The sequence below is a fragment of the Carassius auratus genome, chromosome 11, assembly GCF_003368295.1.
Source record: "Carassius auratus strain Wakin chromosome 11, ASM336829v1, whole genome shotgun sequence".
Taxonomy (NCBI): domain Eukaryota; kingdom Metazoa; phylum Chordata; class Actinopteri; order Cypriniformes; family Cyprinidae; genus Carassius; species Carassius auratus.
In genome coordinates, this window is record NC_039253.1 from 6,732,136 (window position 1) to 6,754,953 (window position 22,818).

Below are 22,818 nucleotides of genomic sequence, written 5' to 3' on the forward strand. Positions count from 1 at the left end.
AAACTACAGAAAAGTACTGAGTACACAAGTAAACACCAATATGGTATAAAATATATATTTATATATAAAATGTAATGGTAAACAACTAGAGATAAAATGGTTAAGGCTTAAAATGTGTAAAATTAACATGTTAGTTGTTAATATTTCAACATGATAAGTATAAACATGAATAATAAGCCAAGGAGGTATTCTAGACGTTGATACAGCTACACAAATCTCATGGGCAACTCTTTTTCCCGCAGTATTGTTCTCTCCTGTGTGTGTATAATGGCTGAATCTCACAAGAACATGTCCAGGCCATATATTTCACCCTCGAATCAAAAGAAAAAACACTCAAATATTTTTTGAACAAAACAAAATGAAGCCTATTTTCTGAGGACCAATACGATTTTTTTTTTTTTTTGTGTAATTTCATGACACTCGAGAAAATGTTCCAAAACAAAAATAATATGATATTGATACTAATATTATAATGTTAAAATAAACACACTGCCATTCAAAAGTATGAAATAAGTCTAATCTTTTTTTTTTTTATTGAGTCTCTTTCAAGGCTGTATTTATTTGATCAATACACTGAAACAAAAACCGTAATATTTTGAAATACGATTGCAATTTCTAATAGTGGTTTCCTATTTTAATTTACTTTACATCATTTTTTCCAGTCTTCAGTGTCACATGATCCTTCAGAAATCTATTATCAGGATTTATTATTAGTGTTATCAAACTGTTGTGCTGCTTACTATTTTTTGGGGAACCTGTGATACTTTCTTTGATTCTTTGATGAATAAAAAGTTAAAAAGATCCGCATTTATTCAAAGTATAAATATTTTCTAACAATATGTCTTTACTATCATTATTTATCCATTTAACAAATCATTGCTGAATAAAAAACTAAAACAAAGAATAGTAGCATATATTCTAACACAAAATTTATATTTGGAATAAACACTGTTCTTTTTAACTTTTTTTATAATTCTGAAAAAGTATCACAGGTCTATAAATATGAAAAAATACAGTTTATAAATATTAACCAGCACAACTGTTTCCAACAGTGATGTAATGCAATATTAATACAGATATTAAACGTAGATTCATATTCAATTTACATACATATTAAATGTAGACATGCCTCTATGCAAAAAAAAAATAAAAAAAATAATAATATTTCAAAATATAAGTCTGAACATTTCTTGCCAGTTTTCAGCCATCTAGAATATCAAATGCATGCTGACATCCGCAACATAACACAGGGGCTTTGAAGCGTCACCTTTTTAAAGTGTTCATTTTAAACACTATACGTGTCCATTCTGAACCATCAGAACGTTTTGAGAACCATTTTCATATTCTATTTTTGGCACCAGTCCACAAGAATTTGTAAAGCACTAAAGGATTAATCTTGCAAAACATCTAAATGTGCGGATTTGTCTGTAAAGTCAGATTCATAACAGTCCTTTAGTTAAAGTTAACATTTAATGCTAAAGCTATTTTCAGTTAGGTTTCCCTACAAGCGAGGAGATGTTGTGATATGAAAGAAAAATATTGTATGATTGACATTACCAAAACACAAGACCGTTGGTCTCTGAAGCGACTTGAGTTGCCCAAAAGAAGGGGATTTAATTTTTTTTTTTTCCAGACAGCATAGAAAAATATGAGGAGGTACTGGACTTGGTCCAAGCTTTAAACATACAACGTATGTCTTCTGATTTTATAATGCATAATGCCTACAGTCCCAAACGTTTAGCTGCCAAGAGCAATGCCTTTATTGTCGTAACAGACCAGAAACATTTAAAGCCAAAACTGTGTGGCCTGAAAGTGCTGTGAAACCATCTTTGGATTTCCCGATTATTCCCTCTCATCTCAGCAATGAGTCGGAGAAGAGGAATGTGTCCTAAACCACTGCTGTGTTTGAGCCTCTCTCCACACAGTCTAATACATGTCGGAATGTTCTCAAAAACCGAAACAAACTAACAAACACACACACACACACACACACAAATAAACGTCAAACCACCGAGAACAGGCGATTTAGCTTGGGAAGGACTGACCGACCGTGGGCTGGTCCAGGACAGCATGCTCAGATGAGGGAAATGCGAACGGGAACGCTGGGAGATTCGGTCCTCTGTGGTGAGTGTTGACTCACCAGATGTTCTACCACCGTGTGCTTAGACATGTGTTTCATAAGGTAGGTCTCCTGTTAGACAACAGATGCTTATGAAACAAGGAGAAGAATAAAAACGATTGCATAGAGCATGAACTAGTTTTATTAATGGATTTTCTGTTTGAGGGGTTGTTATAGTGTATACTAAACATAGAAATATTAACATATTTGTGACTTGAAGTGAACTAAAACTAAATATAAAGTATTTCATGTCAACTACCAATAACTGATTTAAGAGCACATTGTACTTTAAAGGTGCAGTATGTAAGTTTTTGACTCTACTGAAGCATAAAAAATACCATAATATGATTGCAGATATTTAAGAAACATGCTAAGTTAACATGTTTATCTAAAAAAACAATGCTACAGTCAGTAATTCTCTTTTGAAAATGTGCGTTCCGGGCTGTAATGTCGGTCTTTGTTTTGGTTTGTGAAACCCGCCCACTGCCTTTTTACCCAATTGAATTTCAGCACCCCGGGTGGCCAGTTTGCAGAAAACACAGAGTATTTAATTTCATTCATCGTCAAGTGCGCTCGTTCCTTTTGGTGTTTTCAATCTGGCAACCTGTGTGTGTGTCAAGTCTGAGGGGGAGGAACCGGGTGAAAAAACCCTCTCCAATATTTTGAACTTGGACTGCAGTACCTAGTTCAACCACTCGGCGTCAATCCTACATACAGCACCTTTAACTACTACATCAGAGTCAGAGTGATGAATGCTGTAGTACTTACTGAGGTGTAGGCTCGACCACACATGCTGCAGCAAAATGCCTTGGCGTTTTTGATTGCGTGAGCCGACAAGTGGATTTGGAGGGAGGCGGAGTCAGAGTAAGCGCGGTAACAGTTGGAGCACTTGTAAGGCTTGTCTTTATTATGTGATCTCTGGTGAGACTGTGGAGGGTAAAGAAAAAGCGAAATTAATTTAAATATACAGTGGGTACGGAAAGTATTCAGAGCCCCTTAAATTTTTCACTCTTTGTTATATTGCAGCCATTTGCTAAAATAATTTAAATGTATAATTTGTAAGATATTTACAGTAAAATATCCAAAAACCAATAGGCTAGTGTTATATATTTTGTCTAGCTGATTACCAACAATATCTCTAATGTTTTCAACTACTTGTAAATCATGAGAAAATTCCCATTCTGAACAGTGACACGGGGCAGTGCAGTCGCCTGTCAATAACGTTAGTTACCCTTTGTTACCATCTTTACTGACGTAGAAACCACATGACAACAGTGTCGTGGACAAACGCAGAAGTAGCTTCACGACAAACTTCAACTAGAAAGAGATGGCGATCTCGCTTGTGTTTTACTCGACAGATGAGTTGTTTTGATTCGTATCTTTACAGAAAACCAAAGTTATTATGATCAACAAGATTAGTATTATGGGGCATACACGCCAAACGCGGGCATCGCGTCTGATCAATAGTCTGATCGCGTCTTTACATTGACTTTGTATGTAATCTACTCGCGCAAATCGTTAAACTGTTTGATGGGTGTCAGCGGTTGGGTAGAAGACAACAAAATCTGAAATATCGCATGGTCACATCACACCAAGTATTCAGACCCTTTGCTGTGACATTCATATATTTAACTCAGGTGCTGTCCATTTCTTCTGATCATCCTTGAGATGGTTCTACACCTTCATTTGAGTCCAGCTGTGTTTGATTAGACTGATTGGACTTGATTAGGAAAGCCACACAGCTGTCTATATAAGACCTTACAGCTCACAGTGCATGTCAGAACCAATGAGAATCATGAAGTCAAAGGAACTGCCTGAAGAGCTCAGAGGCAAGGCAAGGCACAGATCTGGCCAAGGTTACAAAACAATTTCTGCTGCACTTAAGGGTCCTAAGAGCACAGTGGCCATAATCATTAAATGGAAGATGTTTGGGACGACCAGAACCCTTCCTAGAGCTGGCCGTCCCAAACACATATATATATATATATATATATATATATATATATATATATATATATATATATATATATATATACAGTACATGTACAATAACCTTTTTTCTTTTAACTAGCATCATTTCTCACCTATCATCTATCTATATAATAAATAAATATAAATTTTATAAAAATTTTATACATATTTAATACATTTAAAATGAACTATGTTAAAAGTTACAAAAGAAGAGACATTTGGGTCTTACCTGCAGATTGGAGAGCTGTGTGAAGGCTTTTTCACAGCCTGGTTGGAGACATTTATACGGCCGATCACCTGTGTGGATTCTGTAGAGCAAAGCAAAATGTGATGACAAACATCAACCTGAAGTTCACAACCCGAGCACGTGAATGAACCGAGGCTGAAAAGTCACCTGGTGTGCTGCTGTAAGTGTGAGAGCTGGCGGAAGGAGTTCTCGCAGTAGGAGCAGTGATACGGCTTCACTCCCAGGTGAATGCGCAGGTGTTGGGCCAGGTAGGACGCGTTGGCGAAGGACTTGGTGCAATGAGGGCACTTGTGTGGCTTTGCTTCCGTGTGGGTCTTGGAGTGTATCTGCATGTCCGACTTGGAGAAGAACGTCAGCGGACACACTTTACATCTGAAAGACGAAATGCAATTTTTTCCTGAAAACCTGGGGCATAAAGTATAGGTTATGTGGCCGGCAAAGTCTGCAAATGGTATGAAAGCAATTTAGATGACACACTGCAAGTTTGGGTCTGAATAAAACAAAGTGAAAACATCTTCTGGAGCTGTACCTGTAGGTTTTGCCCTCTTTGGCAGTGATACAGACAGTTGATTGGTCGGCTCCAGAAGCCAGGATTGGGTAGGGAACGACTAAGAGCGGCCCAGAGGGGTTTTCAGCTTTGATCTTTTTGCGCCCTCGTCCTATGCTCTTCGGAGGAGGACCCAGCAGTCCTGCCAGTCCTCCGCTGTTTTTGATAAAGTCCATCCCTGGCCCACCAGACAGTCCTGAGATGAGGTTTGGGGAAGGTGCGCCACCCTGACGCGTCTGACTGGTGCTGGTTGGAGACGTCGGGGTGCTCGGCGTCACGCTCTCTGACGTGTTGTGGTTGGCAGTTCGAGAAGACGTCAGCGACAGCCCTGAAAATGAACCTCACTTTAAGGAACAGTTCACCCACGTATGGAAATTTGTCGATGATTTACTGAACCTCAGGCCACATCCGAGATGTAGAGTTTGTTTCTTCATGAAAACCGATTTTGAGAATTTTTAGAACTAACGGATCCACTGCAGTGAATGGGTGCCGTCAGAATCAGAACTCAAACAGCTGATAAAAACATCACAATAATCCACAAGCAATTTACTTAACCTGTGCATATTTCTCTCCCCATTCAGATGAGACAACTAGTATTTTGTCCAGAAGTTAAAATGCCTTGATTAATTTATTATAGACACAAGATGTTAATCGATGGACTGAAGACATGTGGATTACTGTGGGTTTTTTTATCAGCTGTTTGGACTCATTCTGACGGCACCCATTCACTGCAGAGGATCCTTTGGTGAGCAAATTATGTAATGCTACATTCTCCAAATCTGATGAAGAAACAAACTCTTCTACATCTTTGATGTCCTGAGGGTGAACAAATTTTAAGCTTTTTTTTTCATTCAAGTGCGAACTGTTCTGTAAATGCAAGCAATAACTTTTTTTTGCATTTGCGTACCTGACAGATGATTCACTCGGGATGGCTGGTCTATGATTTGCCGCAAATGCCAGTCTTCCCACAATCCTCTTGCTTTAATAGCCGCTTTGTCGTCCAGATTCAAGTTGACGTCCCCCAGAATACGACCTGCCCACATTATGTGCACAGTTAGCAGTATGCATGTGTGACAGTGAGCAGATCTGTGCTATGCAGCGGAGAACGTACCTGCGACGGTGCTGGAGGCAGGTCGGGCGTGCAGGGCGATGTCGGGCTGGGTGGTGCTGTGAGCGTGGAGGCCCGGCATGTGCTGCAGCTTAGGCGTTGATATATTGTGCTGCCCGGCTTCTGTGGACGTGGGCGGCACCAGCAAGGGCTGCTGGGACGGGACAGAAGTGGGCGACAGGTGTGGAGGTCTGATTTTCTCCGCCATGAGCTGTTCTTTGATCTTGTTGATCAGCACGAGGTTATCCAACTGGGGGGGGGGGGGGGGGGGGGGAGTGAGATTAAAACAAGCAGATGGTTCAAACTATTGACATGATGAGAAGAACACGGGTTTAATCCTACATAGCCTGACTTATGAGACAAGTCAGAAAAATGTGATTTTCGGCAGTATGCTGATTATTTAGAGGCCTTAGAAATTTGATACGATACAGCAGGGTTTATAGGGTTAAAAGTGTTTACGGTTTAGAGAAAGATCTGACAGAACATTTAAAAGATAAGATTTATTTAAACTCTACACTTTAGCATCCTGGCGCCTTTATCAGCTACTTAAGACAACTAGTAAACAGCAAAGATTAAGCCTAGAGCTCAACAAAGTAAATTACTGATGCTAAACTTTTAAGATAAACAACAAGGATTAATGAAGTCTGTCCATTGATGCGTGTTTGTTTCCTTACCTGACCAGGAATAGATGGTGGAGGAGGCCAGAAGTATGGATTATTAAATCGAGGTTCTGCCATTCTGAAACACACATAGTCACGGTTGATTAATGATGCTTTTTATTTTAATCAGCATTCATTGTTACGTGGCTTTTATTTGACCAATCCTAGACTGAGAACAAACCAAATGGATCTTTTCAGGAATGCATATTGAATTTGAAGTACTTGTTGCTCAGAGATTAATAAATCAGAAGACAATAATGACTGATAATCACTAAAAGTTTTTGGGGAAAATGGTGCAGTGAGATCTGAAGGTTGCAATGTTTGACTACACACTACATGGAGGTAATAACCTTTAAAAATCACACTTATGGCTGCTGGGCGGTTCAGAAAAATGTGATTATTTGTTTATTTGAAATGCAGATCTAATCCAAGAAGTTTATTTAAACTGCATTGCAACTTTAGTTCAGCAACAACATTCACAACCCATTTAATTTGCATAAAGTGACAGTGCAATGTTCAAGACAATACTCAAGGATACTGAAAAACAAGAAGATAGTTCACCCAAAAATGAACATTTTCTGGATATTTACTCTCCCTCAGGCCTGCCAAGATGAAGATGAGTTTGTTTCTTCATGGAAACAGATTTGGAGAAATGTAGCATTGCATCCCTTTGTTTACCAATAGATCCTCGGCAGTGAATGGGTGCCGTCAGAATAGTAAAACATCACAATAATCCTCAAGTAATCCACATGACTCCAGTCCATCAGTCACCATTTATAAAATGTATGTTTGTAAGAAACAAATCATTGCAATGTTTTTATCTTTTAAACTGTTTATGATGGCTACATACTATAAGTACTATATCAGTAATATTGCTTTCTCTAGTGAAAAAGACTAGAATCTGAATCAGGAGAGAAATATGCACAGATCAAGCACCGTTTCTGAGCAAAAAGAGTCCAAAACAATTCTAAACAAAGATGTCAGTGGATTCTGATGTGAGAGAACAATATGAAATAGATTTTTCACTGGAAGAAAAATCATTGTTAATCATTAAATTATTACAGACTGATTACAGATTGATATTTTTCCAGACGCAATGCTTTAATGATTTGTTTCTTACAAATATGCAGCTTTACACTTCACAAGATGTTAATTGATGGACTGGAGTCATGTGGATTACTGTGATGTTTTAATCTGCTGTTTTATCTCTCATTCTGACGGCACCCATTCACTGCAGAGGATCCTTTGCTGAGCAAGTGATGCAAGGATACATTTCTCCAAATCTGTTCTGATGAAGAAACAAACTCATCTACATCTTGAGTGGTCTGAGACGAGGTACATTTTCAGCAAATGCGTTAACTTTGATGGCGCAGTTTTTTTCTTTAAAATAACACATTTGTGAATCATTAGAAATACGGCCAGAAAAGTACATTAAGGAAATTTTTTGGATTAAATTGAACATTAATCTGTGTTCTTAAGGAATCAAACACTGGGATCATGTACTGCTTTATGTACAGAGCTACAGTAAAGCTTAATTATAGTGATATGAAATGACAGCCATTGTTCAGAGGCTTTTGCTGTTGGCTTAAGTTAATACCGTACTCTTATTTATTGCAGACTGTGCCTTTAAATGCATCAGCAAATTACTAAGCATTATTCACGACAAAGTGGCATGAATATGATACAATGCAGAACAAGTGTTTCGAGGAAGCACATGCTGTTTGTTCATACACAGTTCACACACCCACAGAAGACTGCTCAATATTGCCAAACTCAACATGACACCCATTGGAAAAATCAAACAAATGACATCTCCCTAAAACAAGACACTTTGAATATCGCTTGTTGCATTGTAACAGCAAAATAAAAGTTTATTTGCTGTGATGGTGCAAACTTCTTCAAATAACATTGGTCTTACCACAAATTTTATAAGCAGAAAGCAGTATTTAAAAGCAAAGCTGACTGTTAAGTCATAAATAAAAAAGCCAATATTTGAGCATTTAAATAAAACCTGAAAATGTCAAATGCATATGTAAATGTGTCAGATTCATATGGAAAAGTGAAAGCTCTACCCCACAGTTTTAGCAGGAAGTGAAACAGACACCCTTTCAGCATCATTGAGGAAATATTCAGCGGGGTCCGGGCTCATATATTTGGACATATCGCTTTTATTATTTTTGGCTCCGCTAAATGAATTTCTCTGCAAGGCCCTTTAGTCAAACACTCTCAAGACCCATAAGCACTGCCAAAACATTCAAAGCACAGTGTCATGAACATAATACAAGAAAACGATACGCCTAAAGTTATCACACCGTATGGAACCGCTTCTAAGGCTCCAGATGGGTAAAGGTCCAAATTAAAAGAGCGGAAAGATGAACGTCATTGTCCTGTTTGTTCAATGCAATCACCTCAATGAATCCTTTCCTGTTGCATTCTGGATCTTCTTTTCAAAGTTATCATGTTTGAACAAAGCCTACAAAGAATAGCTTATAAATATCTTGTTATGCTATATTATCACCAAATACTGAATTCAATGTCTTAATAAACTTTTGGTTTTGTGTTTCTTTTTTGAATTGATTTACTGCACCTATGCTTTTGAGTTGATATAATGCTTTTTTGATTCAAAAACAAGGTACATAAGATTAGATTAATGAGGCCAATGAGTTCCAAAGAAACACAAAATGTGCTAAAATGAAAGAAAACAAAAAGTTGACAAAAAACGATGAATTCAATATTTGGTGATCATATAGCCTAGCATAATGACAAATTTACAAGCGATTTTTAAATGACCGGAAACACCAAGTTTTCAAATGCAAAACAGCTTATATTTTAACATTGCAGAGTATATCAAATAAGAGCCTGGAGAACAAATCCAGTCTTAAGTAGCACAGGTATATTTGTAGTAATAGCCAACAATACACTGTATGGGTCAAAATTAGTGATTTTTTTTTTTAGTCTGTGCCAAAAAATCATTAGGATATTAAGTAAATATCATGTTCCATAAAGCAGTAAAATTGGTAAGAACTTCATTTGGAAATTTTTTTACACCCTCAGATTCCAGATTTTCAAATAGTTGTATCTCGGCAAAATATTGTTCAATCCTAACAAACCATCCAACAATAGAAATCTTATTTATTTAGCTTTCAGATAATGTATAAATCTCAATAAAAAATATAAATATATATATATTTTTTATTTTTATTTTTAAAAATTCACGTACAATATTTCCACAGCACTCAAAAGTTCTTTCAAGAATACCATGGTAATACCACAGTAGATGTTCCCTAATAAACATTAAGATGCACATTCATCTGATAAAAAGGTGCATTGCAAAAAGTAAATGCAGTTTCACGCTACAATAGTGTAAGCTTCATTTTATAATCAATTCTACAACTAATTCTACCTAGTTCGTAGTTTCTTCAGATTTAAATGAGGCTGAGGTGAAGGCCACCTAACAACATTTTAAACTATTTAATACGCTAATAAAAAACCCTCAGCAGCTTTAAACGATTTGTAAATATGAAATCAACATTCTGGCGAAGAATGACACGTCTCAGAGGCTTTGATATAAACTGAGATAAAACTTACTCAACTTTTTCTTTTATTGTATCGGCATCCTTGAAATGATTCTCAATTAAAGCACGTCGCCTTCGATCAAACGTCGAATTGAAAGCAGTCGCTGAATCACGGACGCGTCTCGTGCCTTGTGTGAGTGCAGCCTCTCGCGCATTCTCAGACAGTTTTATTAAAAAATTCAGACAAAAGGAAAACAAAAATGGCAGCCTGTCTTATTTTTATAAGGACAGGGCGCCATATTCTGCAGATCCCCCAAAATGAAGCCACACAAATAAAGCGCGTGATTTCAGATGAAAAGAGCGACGAGTAAAACGCCGCAGTATTTGCATTAAGTGCACGAATGATTGTTTACTTAGATCTGCAGGTTTGAATAGCCCGGCTGGAGGAGAAAAAAAAGAGAGGAAAAAAAAAACAAGAGACTTCCTACAACATTCATGCGATGCGAACAAATCACGCAGATGGAAAGAGACGCGCATCTCTCCGGCGAAAATATAACATTTCTATCGTGACGCAATCATGCAGGAGCGTGCAGATGCAACATTGCTGCAACATGCGTCTGCTTTTCTTTTTTTCTTCTTTTATTTAAACTTTTGGCTCACTCGAATGACTGCTAGCATCGCTTCAATGCATCATGCAAATGTTAAAAAAAATTAATAAAAAATGTATATGCGATCGTGAATATGAAAAGAGCGCGACAGACATACCTTGCACACCTCGACGGCGGATTTATGATATTTAATGAAAGGTTCAGATGTTCTTTCGGCTTTGCCTTCAGAGGAGTTCAGACCTTCCGGGTCGCCTGCCGTTCACTTCTGGGTGCTGCAGGACAGGAACAGACAGATCAGATATTATTACATACACGAAGAGCTTTCCATAGGAAAATAATCGCTAACGAATCAGGACTATTTAACATTTTTTGTTACTGTACTGTCCTGTGAGAAGTCTGCCAGAGAACTGATTTCGAAGATAAGGAGCACAAAAGAGCAGACTCTGAGATATGGAGTGTTTCAAGAGAATATCATAGAAAGAATAGATACTGTGATAAGCGTTTCTAATAAAAACACATTTGAAAAAACACATAGTTTTGTGACAGCACTGAGGAACTGCATAACATCCATTTATACCAGTGTCTCCTGGAATGTAAACAGTAGAAGGGATTTTGATAAGAAATAGAATAGAATACTGATACATGTTCAAAGAACAATTCTATACATGTATACTTATACAATCAGTCTAGTTATTTGTTATACCATTTTCAACATCTAAATACAGTCAGTAGATCTACGAAACACCACAAATCGAAGTAAATTATGAGTGGTCTAATTTTTATTTAAATGTAGCTAAAATATTTTTTTCCACTATTATATATATATATATACACACACACACACACACACACACACACACACACACACACACTATTTATGCTTCCAAGCTTCTGCTTTGTCTACATTTCATTATTTTAATTTGAGATGAATTTAAAAATAGGCTACACACACACACACACACACACACACACACACACACACACACACACACACACACACACACATATATATATATATATATATATATATATATATATATATATATATATATATATATATATATATATTAGGGGTGTAACGATACGCGTATTCGTATTGAACCGTTCGGTACGACGCTTTCGGTTCGGTACGCGGTACGCATTATGTATACCGAACGGTTCGTTGGAGTAATTAATTATATTTGAAAAAAAAAAAAAAAAAGAGAGAGAAAGAAATATAATGATATGCGTTCAACAAGGTAGCCCAATAACCCAAACAACGTAACAGGCAACGCCCCTGACACTCCCGAAGAAGAAAAAAACACCATCTTATATGTTTATGTTAGGCTACTCAGCAGGCGCTCGCTCACTCAGTACGCGCTGAAGGCTCGTTGCAAAATAGCCAATGCGTTTAACAGACTACAAATGAGAAGATCCTCCAATAACCAACAGGTCTGGTGTTTGGGTGCACTTTGGATTCCCTTTAAGCTATAATGGTGATGGCAAGAGAGTGGTGGATAAAAAAACAACGGTATGTCGCATCTGCAACATGACAGGGTACACCAGCGGGATTACAAAAAAAAACAAAAAAAAAACAGCGGGAATATCTGGGATATATGCGTCAGTACTATCTGGGAAAAGACGAAAAAAAGGAGAAACATGCACGCAGCAAACTATCCCTGCAGCATTTAGACACTATAGCTTACAGGGAATCCAACCCAAACACCAGACCTGTTGGTTATTTTAGGATCTTATATTTCTGGTCTGTTAAATGCATTAGACATTTTGCAACGAGCCTTCAGCGCGTGCTGAGTGAGCGAGCGCCTTAGGGGCCGTTCACATATCGTGCCTAAAAACGCATGGAAAACGCTAAGCGCGTCTTTCTCCTGAGGCGTCTGTCTTTGCTAAGCAACAATGACGTGCTCTCTCCATGAGACGCGGAAATTTCAGCGAAGGATAAATGGATTTGCAGCTCTAAAAATCGCTTGCAGTAGCTCTGCTACTGAATTTATTTCAAAATTGCAATCCATATAAAACTATGATCAGCTGTTCCTTCATCTTGGCTGAGCTCTCAACGTTGTTACGGGAAAGGATGAAGCTGATTGGTTGGTTCTTGTCACATGACCCGCGGTGCGCTTGCGGCATTCTGAAAAGTTGAGATGTTTTTACATTTTGCTGTATCTAAAACGTATCGAACCGAACCGAACCGAACCGTGACATCAGTGTATCGTATCGAACCGAACCGTGAATTTTGTGAACCGTTACACCCCTAATATATATATAAATATATATATATATATATATAGGTATAGATATAGATATATATATAATGTATTGTTAGTTAACTTGACCTGTAAGTGTATACAAAACTAATTTCCATAATTAAAGCATAAGGCTTTAAATTAAAAGGATTATAAAGATGAATAACACAAATGGTTTTACATTGTTTACCTTGTAGACAGTGACCGGTTGACCATGTTTACAACACAATAAACAATACAACACACAAACTGCAAAGGGACAAGTGTAACTGTCTTCAAGTATATTATTATTAATATTATAATATTTTGTGTCTAATTGTTCATATATGTTCTCAGTTAATTATGTAAAGTAAATCTTAATTTCTGATCAGTTATTATAGTTAAAACCATTTGTTACTTAAAACAAACAATAAAAATCATATTTCAGCTTTAGTGTTAACTTGATGTACTAAAATAACTAAAACAATTAAAAAAACTAAATTTTTTATCAAATTATTATAATAAAAAACTAAAATCATAAACTTGAAATAACATAAATGTATATATATATAAACTTAATTTCAGATGGCTGCAAAGTAACATTTTCATTTCTATTTGGCTTAATTTGATGTACTAAAATAGCTAAAATAACAATAACTTTTTTTTTTGTAACACAATCATTTCTGATTAAGGTTAGTTAACAAAAACAAAAACCATAAAAAAGTATGTTCCTTGAAATAAAGTAAACCGAAAAAAAAAAAATTCAGCTAGCTACCAATATTTCACATAAATATTTCATAACTTGAAATATTAAATATCTCAAACTAAAATAAAAATGAATAAAAACTATATTAACATTTCTACAATTGCTAACAAAAAAAAGAAAAAAAAGAAAACCACAACAAAACAATTTTTTTTTATAAAACAAAATATAAAATACAACATTGTACTTGAATAATAACAGATCAAATACTACCGTTATAGGACAATTTCCTTTCTTCGTATTGTATCTAGTCTTCGAGCTCCGGCGTTCTCTCAGCTGAACGATAGATGGCAGCACGCGCTCAGTCCTCCTCAGTCTGACAAACATCAGTCAAATAAAGCTCGCTGACGCGTGCTGCGTGACGTGTCACCAGAGACACGAGAACTACATCAGCTAAGTCGCATGCGCACATCTGAACACCTGTGGTCGTGGAGGAAGCAGATGGACGGGGTTCTGTAGTCAAAAAAGCTTACATTATATATATATATATATATATATATATATATATATATATATATATATATATATATATATATATATATATATATATATATATATATATATATATATAAATTGATTATATATGCATACCACTGTTAAGAACTGTGCTAGCTAACCATGTGCTGATTAGCAATTATATTTAAAAGTTTAAAAAAATTGTCACTACTGAAACGGTCACTATGAAACATGTTATCGTTGTTTCAGTAGTGACAAAAGTGAACACTAAATCCTCATTGGGGGAAATAAGCAAAATTTTAGTACAGTTATGCAAAATTTTAGTTTCATTAGTGTTTTAGTATGCAAGTAAAAATTCTGTAATTTGATGTGGTCACAACCAAAATGTGCTCTCACTACCGAAACATGGGATGTTTTGTCAAAAATAAAGTATACTGATTTATCAACTATATTATATATATATATATATATATATATATATATATATATATATATATACACATACACACACACACACATATATATATATATATATATATATATATATATATATATATATATATATATATATATATATATATAAAACAAAAACCCACCAATTCACTATTTCAACAAATTAGAAAAATTCATAAGACCAATAAAATAAAATAATTTAGTGAATTGTTGGTTTTCTGGAAAGTATGTCAATTTACTGTACATGTACTTAATACATGATAGGGCTCCTTTAGCTTTAATTACTGCCTCAATTCAGCGTGGTATGGAGGTGATCAGATTGTGACACTGCTGAGGTGGTCTGGAAGTCCAGGTTTTTTCTTTCACTCAACTTTGTTAACATGCTTGGATACAGCACTCTGTGAACAGCCAGCTTTTTGACTATGAATGTTTGTGGCTCCTTGTGAAGTGTGTCAATGATTGTCTTCTGGACAACTGTCAGATCAGCAGTCTTTCCCATGATTGTGTAGCCTAGTGAACCAAACTGAGAGACCATTTTGAAGGCTCAGGAAACCTTTGAAGGTGTTTTAAGTTGATTAGCTGATTGGCCTGTCACCATATTCTAATTTGTTGAGATAGTTAATTACTGGGTTTTTGTTAAATGTAAGACAAAATCATCACAATTAAAAGAACCAAAGACATAAAATACTTCAGTCTGTGTGCATTGAATTTATTTAATACAGAAGTTTCACAGTTTGAGTTGAATCACTGAAATAAATTAACTTTTCCATGACATTATAATTTATTGAGAAGCACCTGTATATAACCGTATGTAGAACAAATGTAACCCTTAATTAAATTATTATAACTGTTTCGGTAGTGACAAATTTGGGGAGAGGATAAACTTTCTTAAAATACCCTGGATATTATACAATTTGCACGCATATGCATACTTTTATTATTATTATTATTATTGGAAAAAGGCTTTTTTTCCCCAAGATGTTTTCAACTACTTTGGACCAGATTCTGTAGAATGCAACATATGTGTGTAATATAAAAAAGAGAGTAGAGAATTAACTCTTTCCTGAACACTATTATTACATAACTGAAGACTTTACACTGTTGTTGGGAGGATCAAATTAAAATATGCTTTTTACTGTGTCTGACACATTACAAATGAAGTTATTAAGTGAGTGCAAGTATATCTTTAAAAATATATATTTTCAGAAAAACAAATGTGAACAATATCTGACTTACACATTTTGTGCATTTACTCTTTAACTCTTAAAGTGAGACTGTATTTTTAATGTCTCTTCTAAATGTGTAGATGGAGGGTGTTCTGGATGTTACGCTGCATCTGTGTGTGTGTGCAGACTGATGAGCAGCATGCTGTTGTGTTCGTCTGTAATCACACACACTATCACAGCGGTCAGTCTGTGCTGTAGCTGTCTGCTGTTATTTACAGACCTCGCGGTCACTGGTAAGCAGAACCACAAACCTTGTCCGTTGTCTATTTGGGAGGTTTTCTAGCATGGAGCGTGAGCGGGATGATTACAGCAGCCACGGGTGGATGCTGGAGCAGATCTCAGTGGAAACCTGTCAAAGAAAAGGTGGCCGTCTTCTCACCTGCCTCCCCAGCGCTGAGTTTTCCTGGGTCCTTCCTGCTATGGTGGTCCTGGTTCTGTTCAGGACAATAGTGTCCCGAAGATTGCCTGACTCATCTAAAAACAAACAGATGGGTGAGGAAAAGGACTATTTGGGCCCTGGGCTAACGCATATGTCACAAACTCTGGTTGACTCAGAAAAAACATCCAACAGCTGTGGCGTTCACATGACTGGGTTTGTGAACAGTGAGCCACGACTGATCTGTCCTGGGAATGGTGTACTGTGCGCTCAACAAACCAGTTTGGCAGACATTATCAAGAAACAAAAGCAATCATCCAGCCTTACAACATTTGCAGAGTCCAAAACCGATCTTCCTCTGAAAGTCACATCACTGGTGGTCTTTAACAGGACAGAAGAACTTCAGGACAACAGAACTTTGAGAGACCATTTAAAGGCTTCGCAGGTGTTTTGAGTTCATTATCTGATTAGAGTGTGGCACCAGGTGTCTTCAATATTGAACCTTTTCACAATATTCTAATTTTCTGAGATACGGAATTTGGGATTTTCCTTAGTTGTCAGTTATAATCATCAAAATTAAAAGAAATAAACATTTGGAAAAATATCAGTCTGTGTGAATGAATGAATATGATAAGTTTCACTTTTTGAATGGAATTAGTGAAATAAACTTATATACACACACACACAAAATCAATTTGCATGAGGGTTCTTGAAAATGAACTATGATGAGATAGACTTTTATATCACAATGTTGTTAAGTGACCCTGAAAAAAAAAAGTGATTCAACTCTGAATTACCTCTGATGGAGAAGGTTTGTGAAGCTGAAACCTGCAAAAGGAGATGGCTAATCCATCAGTGTCTGGGTAACAAAAGACAAACATGTTTGATGGATCTTCTAAATCGGCAAAATCTGATAGAAGACGACAAATTAATGTTGCCGAAACAGATGTGTTAAGAATTTGTAAGTTTATGAGGTATGTTTTCCTCGCAAAGTAAATAATCTGTTCATTTTGAGAGCACCAGCTGGTTTAATGTGAGATTGTTGCGTTATTTTTAAACCCAAAACCAGTTTACGGTTCCCTTAAAAAAGGAATTGGGCCCGAGGGGAGCTGTGCTTCACAGAACAATAGTGACATACGGTGTGAGCAGTGGCATTTAGAGTAAACTGGTTATTTGTCATGAGCACATTCATCAAACTCCTAAGTTTCCTGCAACTTGGAATCAGTGCAATGGAATGAGGTTTATAAAGAGCAAATTCATGACCGTACAAGTAAAAATAATAGCAATCACAAAGTTGAAGGGGAAAAATAACCTCTTTGGATGAGGTTACAGCTCTTGAAGAACAGCAGAGGTCTCCCTGCGCCGCCTTGAGATATCGGCACGTGAAACCGTACTCTGAAACTGAAGAAGCCTTTGTTAATCGGCCCATCTTCCTTTTGGGCCCTTCTGTAGCTCTAGCTGACTTCTTCGGGAAAGCACCACAGGGCAAACGCTACATCTGACAGCACATAAACGTTTCCTAGCCAAGAACTCAGACTTGCACAGGCACATGCACAGATGAATCTGTAACGAAAGCCGAGCAAACATTTCTGATCAGTCTTTGCTAAGTATTTGAACACTCATATAATAACTTATAAGGTTATTTTACTTGCATTCTAACAGGCTTCATCGCACAGTGAATGCTTTTGGACTCAAGACGTGTTTTTGCAAAGTCTCAATGACTCAATGTTAGGAGAATGTTTTTAAATTCTAGTAAACACTAGACTATTGTTTTTGAATGTTTTAACTTTCTACGAGGCCCCATCATGGTATCTATGTAACATGTAAACCAGCATCTGGTGTGAAATAGGCAGGTTGCTCAGTGTAATGTCTGCCCTGCAGTGACATCCTTGCATTTCTAGGTGTGAGAAAGTGAGCTTTTCATTATAATGATGGTGAGATGTCTTTAAGACAGTCTTTTGTCTGATTTTACGGCTGAAACCTCACACCACCCACACCTCTTTATATCCATATGACAGCATCTTCTCTTGTAGAGATACATTGTACAGAAGTCTATAGGTTTGACAAAACCCTTGTCCTGAGGGATACTAACACAATTACACACGGCTGGCTTCCAGTAAGAACACGGCTCCTTGACGCAGGAGAGCTTTCAGTTAATAGCAAAACCCTTGTGCAATATAAGATCCATAAACCATGTCCTAAGTCTCCAGAGTTTCACTGCGTCTTGTTGGACATAGGTTGACGCAATGATTTCATTAAAAATGCAAGGAAAATCAATTCTTCTACTCACACACAAGCCATTTTTCTGCAGTTTGGAGGACATTTTTTTTTTTAGATGGCAAAAGCGATTTGCCAATTGCTCGCTTTGTCATGTGATGCATCATAAACAGCTGAAAAAGAAACGTACATGTCGAAGGAAGAAAGGAGTTTCATCTGTCGGAAATTGCTAAGGTTGACTTTTTTTTGAGCATTGCAACAAATGCATATATATAAATATTAGATTAAATAAAAAAAAACTTGATTAGAAATCCTGCCTTGGCAACTAACTGAAAAAAGCTAAATATAAACCAAAAACTAATGCAAAAAAAAAAAAAAAACCTTCCAGTACTACTTACAATAGTAAAATATCATTGCTTAATATATTTGTTTGTGGTTTAACGGCCACAGTTCTCAAGAACAATATGAATTAAACTTTTTTTTTTTACTAGTTAAACCCCTGAAGGTAAATGTTAATTCAAGTTCTGTTTCCTGAATAACAGTCATTGATATGCTCTTCACTAGACAATCTGGATTTTCTGGCTAGTAACACCTTCATTTTTTTCTAATTTTACACTTGTTGGACAAAGCCAGTCAAACATAATGAAGAGTCAGAAATGCTTCTGGTTTACCATTTCTTTTAATTGAACACTAAACAGTTTTCCATCAGAGTGCGTTTAGACAGCAACAAGAGTTAATCAGCTCTCATCCAAACACACAAATCATTATCATCACAAACAACAACAATCCTCAGCAGTATATAACTATATATCATAAAGAACCCATCACCATCACTAAAATATTAATTATAATAATCATCCGACCGAGCAACAACCTCGAGGTTCATGTCATAAATGTCCAATGCCTTTACCCCTGAACACCAAACACGACAGAACACACACACGTAGATCAGAACCAATCAGGAGCGGAGAAGTTCAGCTACAGAATAAAACACGGGATGGATTCCCAACCTGTCCATCATTCCAGGTGAAGTTATTGAAACCAGGGCGTATAATGGAGAGAATTCATGGAGGAAACAGCAATAATTACTAATATTACAAACTCAGGGTTCAGAACACACAGCTGAACCTCTGAGAACATCAACGCACCAAACTGAAATAGTGGCCACAACGGAGTAATAAAGGAAAATTTAGGAGTGCATTCGGGGACTGTAGTGTTTCCATTTAAAAATATATATGCATTGTAAAAAAAATTCTAAAGTAATGTGTGTGTGTGTGTGTATGTATGTGTGTGTGTATATATATATATATATATATATATATATATATATATATATATATATATATATATAAAGAAGCACCAAACAATAAATATATAAAATCAAAATATCTGTAAATTGTGAAAATATAGAAGTAGATCACAATATTTATGAATCTGAATAAATAAATGTTCTTCAGAATATATAGTTTGAATATATAAAAATTGAAACGTGTAGTTAAAATTCTGAATATATAAATATGAATTTTAATATGTAGATATATTCTGATTTACATGAATGTACATTATTTATATACATAAATGTAAATCATGAACATGAATTCTGAAAATCTAATTGCTAATCAAATATATATTTATAAATCCTGAACATATACTGTAATTGTAAATTGGAATATATATTGTCTACATCTCTATATGAAAATATCTTTATCAACTATATATTCAGATTAACTTATGTTCATATATTCACGATTTACATTTATATATTCAGTTTTTGTTTATATATAAACATTTAGACATATCTATATTTTGCTACTTTTATGTATATATTCAGAGTAATAAGTACATGTTCAAAATTTTAATTTATACATTCATATATCTTTTTTTCCTGTTTGGCACTTCATAACACACACACACACACACACACGCACACACACACACACACACACACACACACACATATATATAGATATTTTAAGTCACTGAAATCAGGTCCTTATTTACAAAGGTAATTCATTTTGATTTATATATATATATATATATATATATATATATATATATATATATATATATATATATATATATATATATATATATAAACTATTTAAACACTTTTCTAAAGAGCAACAGATGTAGTCTCTCAGAAATGGAAATGTCTTTCAGCATCTTATAATCTGATTAGATGCGTTAAAGCAGTGATCACCCAGCGTACTCTTTAACACTTGAACCCTCTTAAAACAAAACGTCCCGGGACCCTAAACACTGGAATGTTCTAGAAAGTAAGCACAAGATGAATAAATAAAAGCGATAGAGGCAAAAGGGAAAGGAAGATGCGTGGGATTCACTTTTCACCAAAGCCACAGCTACACCTGTCCTGCGAGATGTATAAATGCGCGAAGTCATGGCCCCATTTTCATAATCGCAACAGATGCGTTAGCGGCGTTCGAGTCCTGAATCTCGACTAGAAGGAGATAAAACACGTACACGATCATTCACGCTTACAGGGCGCCTGATTACTGCAGCCAGACTCTGTCCACATGACCTGAGGGACACAATATTCCACTCACCGATCATGCAGTTACTGAGAAAAAAGAAGTTCGTACAGCACTAGTTCAGTGTCTCCACAAACACACCAAAACCAATTGCACAAAACAAAACGGGCAACTCATTTTTATTTCTGTCTGCACAACAGATAAGCTCTTTTTCCCAGGCTTGAGCCATGAAAGGAGCATTTGGACCCTGCAGGGGCTGAAGGGACAGAAGTCGGGGTGTTGTGTACAAGCAGCTGGGAATCTTGGGCAAGCAGGCCGGCCACGGCAAGACTACAAATGACCGGCGACAATAAAATGTACAAAACACCCACAGGCAGTTCTCAGAAAAGTGCAAGGCTCTCCATTTTATTTACCAACTCCAGGCATCTACAGAGCCTTACGTCACAATCCATCAGTCAGATTGCTTTATTCAGTAAAGTTTCGACGATCCACCGAGCACCCTAAGGTAAGCTGAAAACGAAATGTTATTATACAACCTAGATTTCAGTTTCTTCTTCTCTGCTGACTCAGCTCCTATAAACGCACGGTGTTAATTCGCAAGGGCTGAACATTTTTTCCGTTGGCGTGACTTTGACCGGGGCTGAAGTATGGATAAAGTTTAGCTAGAAACTTCTCTCGGTAGGTGTAGAGCCAGGACATGTCGTCAGCGTTGTAGAAAACCAGCAGACCTTTGGGGTAGTCCAAGTAGACGCCCACTTTCTCGAGTTTGCTCTTTACGTTGAGGCGCGTCCAGGGCTCGGTGCAAGCGCTGTATTGGTTACCGTCGTGCATGACGATGCAGTAGAAGCCTCTGCTGGGCTGGATCTGAATGCTGCCCTTGCGGTTGACCGTCTCGTTGGCCACGCCGATCATCCACTGGGTTTTCTCAGACACCATCACCTCCCAGTAGTGGACGCCCGCCGAGAAGCCCTCGGCTCCCAGCACTGACACCTCAACGTCGAAGCGGCGCGGTGAATCCTGCAGGGGCTGTGGATGCAGGTTCCCGTACGCAACGATGGTGCAGTCGTCTGATAATATGAGCCGCTGGTGAGCAGTGATGGGGTCCATGGTTAAAGCAGCAGGCACTGTGGACATGAGGATAGAGGAAATGAAAATCAGTGCATTTAGAATCAAACCACAATAAGCTTGCTATCAGCTGTTATATTACAGCAGGTAAACATTCATAAAAATAAACTAAAATAATAATAATAATAATAAATATATAAAATGTTATACAAATATGAAACAATAACAAATACACAAACACACACACACACAAAAATACACAATTATTAAAAATAAAATTTTTACGCACACACACACACACATATGAAAAACAAATCAGTAAATATTAAATTAAATTCAAATAGAAAAATATGAATTAATAGAAAAACAAAAAACTACAAATATAAAATAAAAATATATCAATAAAAATTAATAAATGAAACAAAATAAACGTTTTAATATGTAATAAAAATAAAAAATATATTAATTATAAAATACAAAATCAATTTAAAATATAGTGTGTATGTATGTATGTATGTATGTGTATATATATATATATATATATATATATATATATAAAAATGTATATGTGTATATAAATTATATATATATATATATATATATGTGTTTGTAAGAGATAAATGCATTTAAAAAAATCTATAAATATAAAATTTAATGAATACATGTAAAAAATAAGAATAGAAAAACAATTATATATATATATATACACACACACACACAGACACACACACACACACACAAAACTATTTTGAACAAATATTTAATTAAATCATTCTAAAA

At 36.1% G+C, this 22,818-nt stretch overlaps 2 protein-coding genes across 5 annotated transcripts in view; both read right to left on the reverse strand.

The window, feature by feature from the left end:
• Window positions 1-1,438: 1,438 nt before the first annotated feature.
• Window positions 1,439-11,179, reverse strand: LOC113110878 (zinc finger protein 362-like). 3 transcript variants are annotated; one of them, XM_026275141.1, is made up of 9 exons: window positions 10,932-11,179; window positions 6,667-6,730; window positions 5,996-6,242; window positions 5,792-5,917; window positions 4,867-5,212; window positions 4,485-4,709; window positions 4,320-4,398; window positions 2,888-3,046; window positions 1,439-2,191 (listed from the first exon to the last, which is right to left on the reverse strand). In XM_026275141.1, the coding sequence occupies exons 2-9, from the start codon at window positions 6,727-6,729 to the stop codon at window positions 2,075-2,077; spliced, it is 1,362 nt and encodes a 453-aa protein (XP_026130926.1). In that variant the 5' UTR covers window position 6,730; window positions 10,932-11,179; the 3' UTR covers window positions 1,439-2,074. The 3 variants fall into 3 exon arrangements, with proteins under 3 accessions (XP_026130926.1, XP_026130928.1, XP_026130927.1); XM_026275143.1 differs by lacking the exon at window positions 10,932-11,179 and adding an exon at window positions 10,245-10,711; XM_026275142.1 differs by lacking the exon at window positions 10,932-11,179 and adding an exon at window positions 10,240-10,711.
• A 9,405-nt stretch (window positions 11,180-20,584) lies between these two features.
• Window positions 20,585-22,818, reverse strand: part of LOC113110879 (E3 ubiquitin-protein ligase TRIM62) — a 52,561-nt gene continuing 50,327 nt past the window's right edge. For both annotated transcript variants that reach the window (XM_026275144.1, XM_026275145.1), the window contains one exon: window positions 20,585-22,097. In XM_026275144.1, coding sequence (XP_026130929.1) covers window positions 21,547-22,097 — 551 coding nt within the window. In that variant the 3' untranslated portion in view covers window positions 20,585-21,546. The remainder of the gene's footprint in view (window positions 22,098-22,818) is intronic.

What these genes read in the sequence shown, in the direction of transcription:
- LOC113110878 (XM_026275141.1), bottom strand. Translation starts at nt 6,729, where the DNA reads ATGGCAGAACCTCGATTTAATAATCCATACTTCTGGCCTCCTCCACCA. An exon ending in CACCATCTATTCCTGGTCAG is followed by an intron (nt 6,243 to 6,666) that starts GTAAGGAAACAA and finishes CCCCCCCCCCAG; the next exon opens with TTGGATAACCTCGTGCTGAT. An exon ending in TGCCTCCAGCACCGTCGCAG is followed by an intron (nt 5,918 to 5,995) that starts GTACGTTCTCCG and finishes TAATGTGGGCAG; the next exon opens with GTCGTATTCTGGGGGACGTC.